Source organism: Tachypleus tridentatus, chromosome 8, assembly GCF_004210375.1.
Source record: "Tachypleus tridentatus isolate NWPU-2018 chromosome 8, ASM421037v1, whole genome shotgun sequence".
NCBI classification, from domain to species: domain Eukaryota; kingdom Metazoa; phylum Arthropoda; class Merostomata; order Xiphosura; family Limulidae; genus Tachypleus; species Tachypleus tridentatus.
In genome coordinates, this window is record NC_134832.1 from 20,493,246 (window position 1) to 20,508,971 (window position 15,726).

The 15,726-nt window shown below is 31.3% G+C and overlaps 1 protein-coding gene across 2 annotated transcripts in view; it reads right to left on the minus strand.

The window, feature by feature from the left end:
- LOC143258635 (glutamate receptor ionotropic, kainate 2-like) overlaps positions 1–15,726 on the minus strand; it is a 122,142-nt gene that overhangs the window by 58,119 nt on the left and 48,297 nt on the right. For both annotated transcript variants that reach the window (XM_076517882.1, XM_076517881.1), the window contains exon 2: positions 8,349–8,510. In XM_076517882.1, coding sequence (XP_076373997.1) covers positions 8,349–8,510 — 162 coding nt within the window. The remainder of the gene's footprint in view (positions 1–8,348; positions 8,511–15,726) is intronic.

Here is a 15,726-nt window from a genome sequence, read left to right on the forward strand (position 1 = left end):
TAAAGTGAAATGTATAGACAATAGAACTGGAAAAATATTTCTTGATTTCTTACTTCAGAGTCACAGATGATTAAAGGGAATTAGTTTGTTTGTCAAAAGACGATAGAAATATAAAGAATATAGTTAAGTTCGGAAACGATGCGAGTTTAATTGAATCCAAAGTTTTACTTTAATAATAAATTTTATGCACTTGGCTCTAGGTTAAGTGTTTCCACTCTGTGTCTTTATATTAGACTTATTATACTAACACACCCTCATGACCCCCATGCACTCTGTCACTAAAATCGTAATGGTTAAACAGTTATCTAATTATTCTAACTCGATAAATGTATTTTGGATTTTATGACTCCTCCTTTTTCGAGAAATTAAGGGAAATCAAACGTGACGTAACAAATAACGACTTTTATATGGGTTAGGTAATTTTTTAAAATTATTTTATAATTTACCTATTTCCGACTTTCAAAATAAAAATATAAACTTAGAAACAATTTCAAGCGATACAGTTCTTGCAGGGTTTGAATCCCAGTCACACCAATCATACTTGCCCTTTCAGCCGTGGGGGCCTTATAATGTGACGGTCAATCCCACTATTTGTTGGTAAAAGAGTAGCCCAAGAGTTGGCTGTGGGTGGTGATGACTAGCTTCTTTCCTTCTAGCTTTACGTTGCTAATTTAGGGACAGCTAGCGCAGATAGTCTTCGTGTAGCTTTGCGCGAAATTCAAAACAAACAAACAATTCTTGCAAATGACGATCCTCATCATAAAAGAGAATAGGATAGCAATGTGCTCTGGTATTTCTTCATAAATTCCTCTTGTCTTTCCCAAATATATGCTAAAGAGAGGAGTAAAACAATAAAATATTGTCCCTAATTTAGCAGTGTAAGACTAGAGGGAAAGCAGGTAGTCGTTATCACCCACCGCCAACTCTTGGGCTACTCTTTTACCAGTAAATAATAGGATTGACCGTAAAATTGTAACGTTTTCACGACTGAAAGGTGTTGGGTGTGAAAAGGATTCGAACCCACTACCAGCGGATTACTAATCGAGCGCCTTAACCACCTGGCCATGCAGGGCCTTAAAACTTTTCTATTAAATGAGTAGTCATTCAGCGTTTATGACTCTTATTAATAACCCACACAAATTAATTTGAGAAGCAGATGAATCCTTCACCACTTAGCTGCCTAAATTGATTAAACGAAAAACTATAAATACGGATAATTATTTGTATGCATTTTATCTATCATAATTTGTATAATTTAACTTTTATTTTCTACACATAATATTCTATTATTTCACACAAACTGCCAGACTCGTTAGGCTTATTTATTAAATCAAATAAAAAACTTGTTTTTGTAACATGTTTGGAAATTCGGTTATATAATGATGATATATAGGACAGCGGTAAGTCTAGAATTTACAACTCTAAAATTAGAAGTTCAATTGCCCTCGGTGGATATAGCATGTAGCCCAATGTTGTTTTGATATAAGAAAAACACAAACATTTCTTTTGTCTATTTAATATAGTTTTCGTTAGTGCTTTCCATTTACAAAATATTTTTTGCTACTCGACCTTTTCTATTAATAAAACCGTGCTGATAAAATATATCTTCCTGTTTGTCCTCAGTTTCTATACAATACAATACAGAACTGTCATGGGTTGGATTGTTTGTATTGAACTTCGCGAAAAGCTACACGAAGTCTATCTGCGCTAGCTGTCCCTAATTTATATTGTAAAACTAGACTACCCACCTCTAACTTTGATGCTACTCTTTTACCAACGAATAGTGAGTGGGATTGAACGTCACATATATAACGCTCCCAAGGCTGAAAGGGCGGGCATGTTTGGTGTGACGGGGATTCAAATCCGCGATCCTCAGATTACTAAATGTCATTGGAGGAGCTTTGATTAGAAGTAACTTGTATGTGTGTAGTACATATTAACGCCGTGAGGTGTTTCAAGGCAAGAAGTGAAGATAAATGACATTCACAACACTGATTTGATTTAATATGTAACTAAACGTTTACGTATACGACAGTTTTTGAAAAGTCTAAATTAAAGATGTTCTCATATGTTAGTTTTCTACAATAACTGCACTGAGGAGAAAGGTTTATTTTTGTATATATTTACACATGCTCTGATTAATTTCTATACACAAAAACAATTGTAAGACCAATGGCTGAGATATTAAGTTATATTTCACTGAAGATCACTGAATATATTACGCTTGATTATTACAAAGATAAGACAGTTTGTTAATTGCAATATTAACTGAATCAAAAGGGCATTGTGACCCTTAATTTCCTATCAGTAGAGTAGTGTTCGGTCGCAAAATATTTGTATTACATCTTGTTGGATTGATCACCATATCTAGATGTGGAGACAACACTGTACTCGCTAAATTCACAGCCAGGACACCTAACGTTATTATCTGCAAAGTCTAGAACCAGGAGTGATTTCTAAGATTCATAATGCACCTCAAGAGTGAAATGACACTGCATTACTGGCCTTTTGAGTACTCAGGTGGTAACTAGTATGACGAACATTTGTAAAATATTTTGTAAAAAAATACCTGACTTGTATGCACTTTATTGAAAAGTTTTAGAAGCTTGTGTGCATAATTATTCATTACATCACTTCTGAATGTGCTGTGAAGAATTTGTGCTCTTTCCAAGTACATAGTATGAATCAAAGTCATTGTTTAACATTATTTTACCTGTCTTAAGTTGGTTTTTTTTGTGGCATCTACTTTTGTAAAGAGTACATCAACTAATGTATGTCTAGTCTCTTTAAATTATTTATGTAGGAACTGATGGTTACAACATTACCATAACTTCTTTTCTTCCTAACCGGATTTAGGCTTTTTGTTTGTATAAAAACCTCACAGCGTTGGAGAAAATGTGGATAAGTTAAAGGTAGGCATTAGTGTGGAAAAAATTACATAACTTATGTTGATAAAATGTGGAAAACTATAAACTTTTTGAACCAGGAACTTTATTATAGACGTAAGTAATATATTTTCTACAGACAATGTTCTGTACATTTATGTTTGTATGGTCTTATAATGTTTCAAATCTCTAAGGAGCTACATTAAAATGTATTTTAAAAAAACGTAATAGGCATAATACTAATGTCTTTTGAGAAGTGTAATTGTAATTATTCTTTACCAGCTTGTAAAAGCGTACACACTATATCAACTGTTGTAGTATCAAATGACTTACATAATTGGTACTCAGACCACTGTTATGTTTATAGTATTTTATTCCTAGCTGGCATAAAAATTATGGATTATGTAAAACGCATTGTTGACAAAGAATATGTCGAGTATGGTGTGGTTGGAATATTGCTATTATACATTCTTGAAATCACCGAAGGGACTAGCTTAAGAGTGTGTTTAAAAATGTAGTAGGTTTAATCTTAATATCTTACGATAAATATAGTTGTTGTTTATTGTAAAACTTTACAATGAGTTATCTGTGATCTGCTTATTGCAGTACTAAAACTCGATTATTAGTTAGAAACCAACATACTTACCATTGAACCACTAGGTTGCATCTAAACAATAATAAGCAAGAAAACTGACGTCATCACGAGAACTGCTATTGATTGTTTCCTAAATTGTCTTACAAGGTCTCTGTACTGGTACATTTCTTTCATTATCCCTGAAAGTAATGTTTCTAAAATGGGAATATTTGAAATTTAACTGCATCACTCTCACTTGTAAATATACTTTACACTTTAGTTTTTAGACCACCGTCTTTGTTATGATGACTTAAAACATAAACAGTTACTAATAAAGCATTATCATCATATGTTTCTTATTTGTTTATTTCATTCTAATCTCAAGATCTTCGTGAGTGTGTGTTTTTTTATATTAGGGTTCGGTTCCCCTTGGTGAACTCAGCAGATAGCCCGAGGTGACTTTGCTAAATGAAAAACACACTTTTATATACGAAAGCCACATAGTGCTATCTGCTGTGTCCACCGAGATCTTCATGGATTACATTATACATACAAATTAATCGCACATCTTCTTGCTTGCTTTCCTGCGCTAGCCATAATTAAAATCCTCGTTGATTAACAAACGCTGTGCTTTAGAACAGATTAAAGAAAGACTAAACTAGAAATCAAAGTGAATCGATATTTTTCTTATTGATTTTATACGTAATCTACGTTACAGTAAGCGAATTTGAGAATGTGTAATACGTTATGAGTACAGAAATTTTCAGCTTCATCATCTAGATGGCGCATATCTATTATAAACTTTTTTTCTTCGTTTATCTACAATAATTTAGGTCGAATTTATTTGAACAATTTGTAAAATATTTAATTACAGCAAAGTGTGTACGACAGAAGAAAACTTTCATAATTATCGTATTCATTTAAGCTCACGAAATACTTCTAAGAAGGTTTATTTAACTTTAGTGTGAAACCTATTGCGTAGTTACATTTTCAGTCAGAATTATCCGGTATTTCATTCTTAATTGTAGAAACTGGTGCGAAACGTCATGACCAATGATCGTAATAATTCTCTCACGTTTTAAAACGGAGGACGAATTCAGAAGAATTACTTTTCTTACAAATTTGTAAAAGTTTGTTTAAAAGAAAAAAACACACACGTGAATAAGCAAAAACTTCAATCAACTATAACCGGTGGGTCAGAGGTAAGTACGACCGCTTATAAATCGAGTTTTTATATCCCATTATGTAGGTTTGAACTAAACATTGAATAAATGAAGAAAGATTCAAGACATTCATCTAATAAGCAAATAACTAAAGGAATAAACCGGAAAATAATCTATAGAATTCAAAATAAAAATAAGGTTGGCATCGAAGGATTATGAGTACTTTAGAATATGTTGTTGGTACTCTAAGAGCTGTGCTCGAGATTATAGAGTATTGTTTTCAAGAAAAAGGCTGTTGTAGCTTTTTTAACCATAGAAAAATAAATCGTAAGGTGCCACGTTTTAATTTCTACTTTTATTTGATGTCAAATTTGCTACATAGTTTTAATAGATAGCATTATCACTTTTTTGTTTTTTAAGTTAGGTATATTATCTTGCAATATATTGTTAGTCTGCTGCGAATTTAACAGCAACAAATAACTCGATAATGATCTGGTGAGAATGGTGTTGAAAAATATTTAATTAAATTTAACATAAATATCTTTACGCATTTTATTTTGTATTGATGCGGTTTGTGTGGTTTCAAGTGAACATAATATTGAATTTTAAGTTGGAATCATGTAAGATCATGGGTATTAATACAAAGCAACCATTATATAAGTAAAAACGGATGGTATGGGTGTGAACCTGGCAATGACCGAGGAAGGTCAAAACGTTGTTCTCTCCTCTACAGAGTGATTTCTATATTCATACCAGCCGTTTTTACATATATAATTTTCTCTTCAAGTGTGTTTTTTTCATCATCACGAACAGCTATCATAATTAGTTTTGATAAAAGTCTAATGGCAATAAAAGTTGATTTACTTGTTGTAAATATAATGTAATATATGATGGCTTTTGAGTGATATACATAAATCTTATTGATAAAATAATTTTTCAAGTGACCGGTTGTTATATGAATCGTCTCGTCAAACTTATGGTTGAATGTTAGAAAGCAGCCTGGTAGGGGTGTAAAGTTTTTTTCATCATTTTCAGCTCAGTGGGGTAGTAGCTTTCTTTACCACACATTGAAAATGTACGGTCGTTTTACAAGTTACAAAATCGTTACCTCAAATCTATTGTGAAATATTTAAATTACTAGTTAAATAGGGTATGAAATATTCTGTTCAAATTTATTGAGTGATGTTTCAAAGTAGCTAAGCAGGAAAAAATATATGTATATATTGTGGTATTTTTAATAAATAAAAATATTACTTAAGTTAATTTTAAAATTAATAAATTGTTCAAGTTTCAAATATGGTAATATTTAGTACTTTTTCAAAAGATTTTATTTTCTTATATGCATAAAACTGTGGAAGTTAATGTATAGACTTTTGTTTCTATAGTATAAATATTTACTGACTACATCTAAACATATTAAATAGACATAACTCTGACGACCCCCATTAGTACAGCGGTAAGTCTACGGATTTACAAGATCAGGGGCTCGATTCCCCTCGCTGGGCTCAGCAGATAGCCCGATGTGGCTTTGCTATAAGAATACACCTATAATTATGAGGGTTATCTAGTTACTTCTTAACTTTCATGAAGCATAACTTTAATAAAATTATTTAAACATTTTAATATAATGGAAAGTATTTTTACCTTCGAAACTTGTATTCTTGTCTGTACGTTTATTAAACATTTTCATGATGTAACTTTACAGATCAAACCAATCGTTTTACGTTTATAACTAGAAAGCAAATACTGAAAAAAATAGTCTGTTTATCGTAATTATAGACCCTTTATGTTTCTAACTGCGTAATTAATCATCATTTAGTAACATTAACATTACTATAAATACCCATTAATGCTGCAATATTAAAAAAAAACAATAACATAAAAGATTGTTCTTAAATATAGTTCCCATGAAATATTCATGTGAAGTTATTTAGTTACGCTAATATTCATAAAACTTTTTCATGCTATTTCTGCTGCTATTGATATATGAAAACGAAAGCTTACGTAAAGTATTATTATTATTTATTTATAATATTAAGAGCTCACAATTTTGAGAGACATTTTATCCTTCAGTACAAAAATCGACCAAGCTTTCTTGTAGAGTATAGTCAAACAAACAAATTTACGTCACAAGTTTTGAAATTGAAGTTCATAATCGCATTCCAGCACAACATTGATGTCCGCTGATACTTTTATTGTTTAAAAATCATCAAAATATTCAAGTTAAGGCCGATTTTAGAGTAATTTTATTAATTTACCATTTAATCTTATAATTAAAAACAAATTTGAAATACTTATAGATGTTCTTGTTGTTCTTTCTTTATTCCCATTTGTGTTTTCTTCTCAACACAGTATCGACATTTAATGTTTCTCCAAGTCTCAGAAAAAACAACAACACACTTTACCCAACTGTGTAAACACATACAAAAATCTATAGTTAATCTTTGCATGGCTCTTGTGAATTGTATTTATTTGAAGTCAACATCAAAGGTTTGATGCTGATTTTTATTTAGTTTCTTCGAGCACGTCTGTCAAAAGCTCTGTGTAAAGACTTCAGTCGATTCTCTGGACTCAAGGTATAAAACTTATCAAAGTTAAATCAACTTCATGATTCGAAGTGCAGCCATAACTTGTATAAAGCTCGACGAATAAAGAGTTTTGCCGATTCTTTCAATACATGCTTAGATATAATTATTTCTAAAACTCTAACTTATTTCGCTTTCTTTTATTTTCTCTTGCCTTCAGGTTCAGTTTTAAGACAACACAATGGAATAATTAAAAAAAAACTCATGAAATTAAATTTAAAATTTCACCATACACCTTGAAAACAAAAATGTCTTTTTTGATCACATACTATTAAAATATAGCTATAACCCATCAATAAAACAATTTATGTTGTATAAAAGAAAGTAACTTCCAATGGCAAATCATCAGTTATTATGCACTATACTTTTTGGTATGTGTTATATAAAGTTGTACTTCACGAGGGGTAATTACAAATAAGTATATTACAGTTTAAACGTGTATAATAAACAATGTTTTACCTTGAAGATGTTATCCTAGGATATTACATAAAATTATTGTATCAAAGCTAGTGATACCTATAATTAATAGTACACAGCTGATATTATCTCTAAGTGTCAATTTTAATGACTCATATTTCTTTTCTTCGACGAAATTACAGTTGTCTGTAGTTTCACAGCAAAATTATACGTTTGATACTTAACACTTTGTTTCAGTTGATTAATAACATTACATGATAATCATATTGCTCGGAATGATCACTTTATAAATAAAGACGTTTCCTTCCGCGACTGTTTTAATATGGGCATGAAATTATCTGTTCCATATTAACATCCAACACAAATGATATTTCAAAGAGAGCAGCTTTCGAAACAATACATGTAAAAATAAAACAAACCTTCATTTTGAAAGTTTGGATATCCAAAGTTTTTTGATCTCAAAGAAAAGATGGGTTTAGAAGACTGCACCTTAGAAGGCTTGTAAATATGAAGAATATCTAAAAACTGTTACTTAGAAACAAAACCTAGAAATATTTTACGACTTATATTAATCCTTTTAAACCCTTATCAATTCAAGCAAACACGAAAATGCTTCTGGAGTGGGAATTATTAGTATGTTTTTGCTCTTTTTGTTTTCCTTCGAACCTAATGCATCATATAGACATCATAATCTTGCTTTCAATGAAATGGAAATGCTTTTTACCTTTTTTTGACGCACGAAAGCTGTCATCTCGAGGGATGTGTTTGATGTCGTACACTAAACTAGCATTAGGAAGGATGGTTCTGTCTTTGTTGATTCTATACACGGCATATTTGAATGCTAGTTCTATTGGATTGTTCTTCTGATCTTCTAGAAACAGAGCACCTGAAAAGAGCATGTACAAATTATTATAAGTATTTTCTCATCTCTAAGGTGAGGCTACATCCAATAACAACGTATCAACTGTCGAGCAGTCATTTTAACTTCTCTGATTCGGCCATTTTAAAGTATTTCTCGTTCAAATAATGCAGTTGTTTTTAACATATCTATCGCGTCTTCAACTGACGCTTTTTTTTTCAATTGAAAATGTATTTTTTTTCACATTCAGGTTTTAAACACTTATAATTTTTAAAGGATGGATTATATTATTGTTCCTCTCAAATTCCCTATTTTGACATTATGTTTGCAGTAATTGTAGTTAAGTAAAATAAGGATTTGTATCTTGAAAAGTTATGTAGACACTATTTCCAACCTAATTTGTGTAGATTTTTAGAGTAATAGTTGTAGGCTTGAAAATATAATCAATACATTTTTATTCAACAGGTTTCTATATTTTTTGATGATGCATGTTCAGTAGTTTGCCAGCCTTAGTAATTAAGATAGAATTTTTTTAAGTGTTGTTTCAAGAACAAGTCTGGTTTTTAAGATGGATTTTGTTCGTGTGTTCTTTCAGAATTTTTTGAAATTCCTGGACGAACCCTATTGTGAACCATTACTGATGTTCATGCTAAACCAAACAAATAACAATGAAACATTTAAAAATAAATTGTTTATGAATCACAATAAAATTAGTTGAAGACCAGTTTTCGTTTGTTCTGTATGTAAAGAATAATTGTTCATCTAGAGTATTTAACGTTACAAGTTTATTTGAAGAAGTAGCTGAAAGGATATCTACGGATGTTGCGATCTTAACTCAAATGGGCTTCAAACACAGAACACAAACATATAGATGTAGCTACTGCCTAAGTCTCATACACTCACAGTAAATATTCAGTGGACTTTCAGGGTGAATGAAGCACTTGTATTCTATTGCGCCATTCTCGTGAAGTCAGCAAAACAAATGGCCACCATGTCATTGTAACATTTATTTTCTATCTATTTAAAGTACGATTAACTGTCAGTTCGGTGTCTTGGTACTACAAGTTCTTGTCAGAATCTGCTGACCTGAATTCTATTAAATTTGGTTAAAGAACTATAGTAGACTTCTAAAAATGACTTTAAATGTATTAACTGGTAACAAACGTACCCACATCTCTCGTGGCATTTGTTTCATGGTCGATATTGAATACGAGCGATCAGCGATCCATGCTAAAAATTCCATGAAGCGTTACTTTCACTTGATGTTGTCTTCGCGTAATTAAAAGTCAGATGGCTGTCAAACTCAAGCCATTCCTCTTATGTAATAATGAAATGTTTTACCTGAGTTTCTGTACGAAGTTATATGGAAACTTTTTGAACCAGTTCCTCACAACAACTTGTGACGTAAAGACATCAGCGGACAGAAAATTCTTCCTTACATATAAAGATAATTTGTAATAAGAGAGACATGATAAGGCTAAATAAACCCAAGTATTTGATAATTGTTTACTTCAAATTTTTAAAATATAAAAATGCTATGAGAAACTTATATTACTAGAAAAGCGAGAAGCAGGCTTAGTGAAAAGTTCTGTCGACTTACATACAGTCGAACACACGTACATGCGTCAAAAAAGTTTATTTCTGATGCAGAATGTATCATTAAATTTTAATTAAATTAGTAGATTCTTATTTACCTTCTTTCGACATAACAGGAAAATACTTACAGTCAAAACTAAATACTTTGTAGGTGAGTAATGCCCATAACTGTAACTCAACAAAACTAATGTAATTGAATATCTCACGGGAGTTTAGTGTATTATTTCTGATGAAAAGCACCCGTTGGGATGATCGTCAAAGCTATGAAATGTGTTGTACCTTGCATTAAACATGAACTAGGTTATAAAAGAAACTGGTTACACATTGTTCTTTTAAATCGATAAAAAGAGAATAAAATATAAGAAAAGCACAAGCACGTATCAGTTTGCCTCAGGCTAAAATATTTCTTATTTTCATCTTATAGTTCTTTTTTACCGTTATGCAACAACTACATTCCACGGGAGTTGCCTCATTAGAAGAACTAAAGTATTGCATAGGAAAGATAACGTACACACGCATACATGTATTGGCCTTTAGCCCTAGTGATCCTTTCCAAATTGAAGATATATAAAATATTTTTAGTGATGTTAAAGTTCTTAGCAAAAGCTGAAGTAACTTTGCCATTTATAGAAAAAAAACAACAGTTTTTCGAGTCATATATAATACTTTTATTTTTTATAATTTTACTTTTACCAACATCTTTAAGCCACGGTTTAAACGCCGTAAATCGGTGAATAACTAGAAACTTTTATGCCTAAAATTTGTAATACGAATCATGTTAACTGCATTTTTTCACGTGCTTCTTTTCTGTCTATTTTGAATTGAAATCCAAAGGCGAGTAGAACATAAACATTATTTTTACATGCATCTAATTTGAAATTGAAATTAATACCTAAAATATATAAACACTAACCAAAATTTTCAATAGTAGTTTAACAAGTCATAATAATAGCTATTTTCTACATTATTGTAAAATATACGATCTACCAAAAAGCTTTTATTTTGATTTTTATCGTATGATCTAAGGCGTTAAGTGCCTTCAGAGTGTATTTTCTTATAGCAAAGTCACATCGAGCTATTTGCTGAGCCCACCAAAAGGAATCGAACCCCTGATTTTAGCATTGTAAATCCAGTAGAAGTGTATGATGTCCTGTGCTGGAATTTATAACTTACAACTTAGTAATATGTTCTAAGCCGAATATTTTCGATAATAAAATATTATATGGTCCTCTAATTGTAACACGTTTCCTTAACAGAAAAGCTATAATATAGCGACATTAAAACGCAGCATAATGAGCCATTTCAAATACCTATTGAAACAGAAGAGAAAAGCTTTTGCTATTTACAAAATACAAAATGTTTGCTCTTCGTGTGTTTGTCAGAATAAGGTGATTATTTATGTAATCATCTTCATGTTCTCCTGTTCTTCATATTTTTGAACTATACGCAAATATACAAATACTTATGTTTAACTAATTACGTACGATTGTCACAGTACTGACTATAGTGAAACCGTATTCACAACTACAATATGCTGTTATCACCATAAAATTAAAAGAGTAAAACATTTCCTATTATTATGTATAACATGCAAATCTGAAGGTTGTTTGTAATCTTTATATAATACAATACTGAAGTAGTAATTGATGGTCGACTTCACCGTGAATATGTGACTGTAAGAAGAATTATCAGGTTTCATATCTCATTCTTGAGTTGTGGATGCATCAAAATAAGAGATGGAGGTAACAATAACTGGTCCTAATATTATGTTTGTATATATATAAATTATATCTTATGCATTAAAGTGACTTCTTTAATTTTGATAAATTGTCTCAAAATAAATTCTAAAACATTTCTCGTGTTTGTCGATTAATACTTTACCTCAACGATTCACAACGCTCATTGTTCGTGGCAAATTGAAGCAAAATTTCTTGATTAAAATTGACAAGTATATTAATTTAACGCTTCAGTTCCAAACTTAGACAAAACAAGCCATAATATCTATATAATTTTAATTAGTTTTGAAGTTTATTAGAAACACTGGAACCAACCATGTGTTGTGAAGATAGTAAAGTAATTATTAATTTGTTTTATCGCGGTCACTTTTATCGTATTATTAGAAAGTAGAAAATGAATGAATTATTAAGTTCTTTTGTATCAGTTAAAAAATATATAAATAAATATATATTTATCCATACCTGGAAAGCAATAAAATAATTTTGACCGACGTAATACTATGTTTTGGTTTCTCTCTTTCTGATAATTATATTTGCAAAGAGTAGTGAGTAACAATGAATAATCATGGGCAGAAATCATAGACATATTAAAAAATATTTTTATTTTAATTTTTGTCATATAACATTGTGTTTTGTCAAACCAAGTGCACTAATTATGATGTAGTGTAGAATATTTATGGAGGTGAGATTTACAGGCTCCGCAAATATCTGTGTTTTTAAGTTGATCGTAGAAACTTTCTTGGACTTGTACATCCAGTTGGTAAGTGCGCTCGACTTCTAATCTGTGGGTCGAGGGTTCGAATGCCCGTCACACTAAACTTGCTCTCCATTTCAGCCATGGGGATGTTATAATGTAACCGTTAATCTCACTATTCGTTAATAAATGATTAGCTCAATAGTTGGCGGTAGACAGTGATGACGAGCTTCCTTTCTTCTAGTCTTACACTGTTAAATTAAAGAGGACCATATAGCCCTTGTGTAGTTTTGCATGAAAATTCAAATTACATAAACAAAGATAAACATTAAACAAATGTAACTGTTATGTTGATCTGCTAAAGAGTTGATTACAGTGGCAAATGAATGGAATAATTACACAAAATCTTTGTAGTAAGACGTTGATGTAGCATAAGACAAATAATTCGTGTAATTTAAAATCACTTATTCATGCCATACGGTTTAACAAGTGTTTTATGGAGTGAAATATTTTATGAAATAATGGACTTTGCAAACCTTAAACTACCTACACCAAAACAAAATTTAAGTAAGAAATGTACCTAATATTTTCCAACTAAATGGCACTTTAGGTGACATAATGTAAAAACCAGGTAAAAAGGTTTCAAGGTGAAATCACGTTTATTTTAAATATACTGATTAATTTATTTATTGGACTTATGTAGGTATGTGGAATAATAACTCATAAAATATAATTATTGATTTCACTTCCATTTAATTTATCTTGGACGTTTCAAATTAACTAATAAATCAATAACATTAGTTTGATGGTCACCAATACATTAAATTCTCCTTCGGATCGATTTTGCTTTCGATTATTATGAGTCATGTTATACCACTACTGTAATTTTTTAAAGTTAGAATTCTTTCTTGTCCTTAGAAAACAGATTTCATTCGTAAGTGATGCTTCGGTCGTATAACTTTAACTAAATCATAAAATTTCAATATAAAACTGGAACTGCATCGTTCTTCCAGAAAATATATTTCACTTGAATTGTTTTGAGAGACAGACGTTGCTTAACATAATCTTTACCAAGCGGCCACATACCATAACCAATGTACTGTTTTATATTCAAGTGCTTGATTTTACTTCTTTTACATATTCAACAACTAAACTCAACACATGTTTGTCTTTACACTGTTTTAAAGTTTATATGGCTAAGATCAAAATCTTATGGATCTGTTGCGTAATTTATTATGGAGAGAAACAACGAAAGAAAATTTTCAGTTTCTTAATTAAGAGAAACCAGGAACACTTGATTTTAGTTAAGGCTGAGGTTTATAAACAATATACTTTGACTATGAACTGAGTCTAATCGATGAACATTTTATCATAGGAGTTGATTGAATTTTGAAGGACTGCTGTCTAGTTGATCCGTCATTATGTTTCTTTCACATTGGGTAATTTTCTATTTATCCTATGAGATTATTGATCACGGTACTTGAGCACAAACGTTAAATAGTTTGATATTGGTTCATTTTTTGTATTGTATAACGATAATGACTTTTCACAGTTATCATTCGTGTAACATGTCTTTTACATTTTCTCTTTTTTATTTACATGTTAGAAGAGTTTAACAAGGTCAAGGCAGAAGCCATCCTCTTCTCAAGTGTAAGAGTATAATCTGCCAGTAGTCAGTTAAAATACCGTGACGCCTTCCCTAATTCAAAATCGAAACAGAGCGGTAACCATCTGCCTCAGGACAGCTGGTATGGGTAATAACACTTTTACTAATAAAGCAGAGAGCAACGTTTCGACCTTCTAAGGTCATCTTATTTTAACCTGAAAATGACCTAAGAAGGTCAGAATGTTGTTCTCTGCCTTATTAGTAAAACCGTTAATACCCATACCAGCTGTCCTGAATACATATTTAGTATAAGTGGGTTTCTTGTCATCACGAAGAACGGTAACCACTTTTACTCTTATTGTTTTAATTTATTCTTATTAATTACTGAGCATACTTATATATATATATATATACACACGCACACATATATCTATGTGTGTGTGTATGTATTAGGACCGGATACCACTGTGAATAAGGTGATTATAATACTATTGATTATATTACTGTTATACGCTTGAGAATTTTGAAAACGGACTTAGAACAGGATTCTCTCCCTCCAATAACATCGTCCAGAATCTTTTGGTTATAATGCTCAGTTCAATTCTGTTTAAGTAGAATCTGTGTACTTTTCACATATTTCCAGACTATCTCCACTTCTATACGTTCACCTTCTTTTCTCCGGTCTTCCACTGGGTCATTGGAACAAATTTCCTGTTCCCTCAGTCTACGTACTGTTTCATTTACAACTTCATTCAGAGATCTCACCAAGTTGCACAAAGGCTGCACCTCACCAGCTAGGTGTTCATTTTCTTGTTGAATAATGTGTTGCTATAATCTAGAATATAGATCATTATGAAATGAACCTTGAAGTCTCTCAATAGTCCTTGTCATTAATTTCACGGTGAAGCTGAGGAGTATGATCCATTCACGACCTTATGTTTTGTTTTAAATGAATTGGATTGTGAAGTTTGAACACCGGACGTTCAAGCATTAGATGTCCGTCATTCTACATGACAATCTGTTGTTATAATCAATGCCATTCTCTGCTCGTATACCCATCTCATGTCTTTGGTTGACTTGATTAATCATGCATAACCTTTCTTTATAATCCAGTGATGTAGCTCATTTTATTTATCTTAAGTCCATCTAACAAGATCCATATCTTATTCTTTATGTTTTGAACTTGAATATCTTTTCTTACCATAGAAGTGACGAACATCTAGAATTTGCATACTCAAAACCAAAACTAAAAGAGAGAGTTTGTTCCTTTCAGAACAAATATTAAGGTACAAAAGAATGTGCTTGTTTGGTTCGCTTGTTACAGCGAAGATAATGCTCCTTTCTAGGTTTAATTGAACCATGATATGGTTGATTTCAGTCTCTGTATTAGTTCTTATTCTTTTACATCTCTCCAAAATACTGATGTAATGGTTGAGATATGGTTGTATTTGCTCTTAGTACCATTAGCTTGGCTAAAATTATTAGTCTTGTATTAATACCTTTTGGAACTCAGGACTGATATGTACTATCAAAGGAAGCTATCAGTAAAGGTGTGGAATTTGCATGTAGAGTTTGCAAGTGGCAGAAGAAGGTTGAAGGTTATCCTAATTA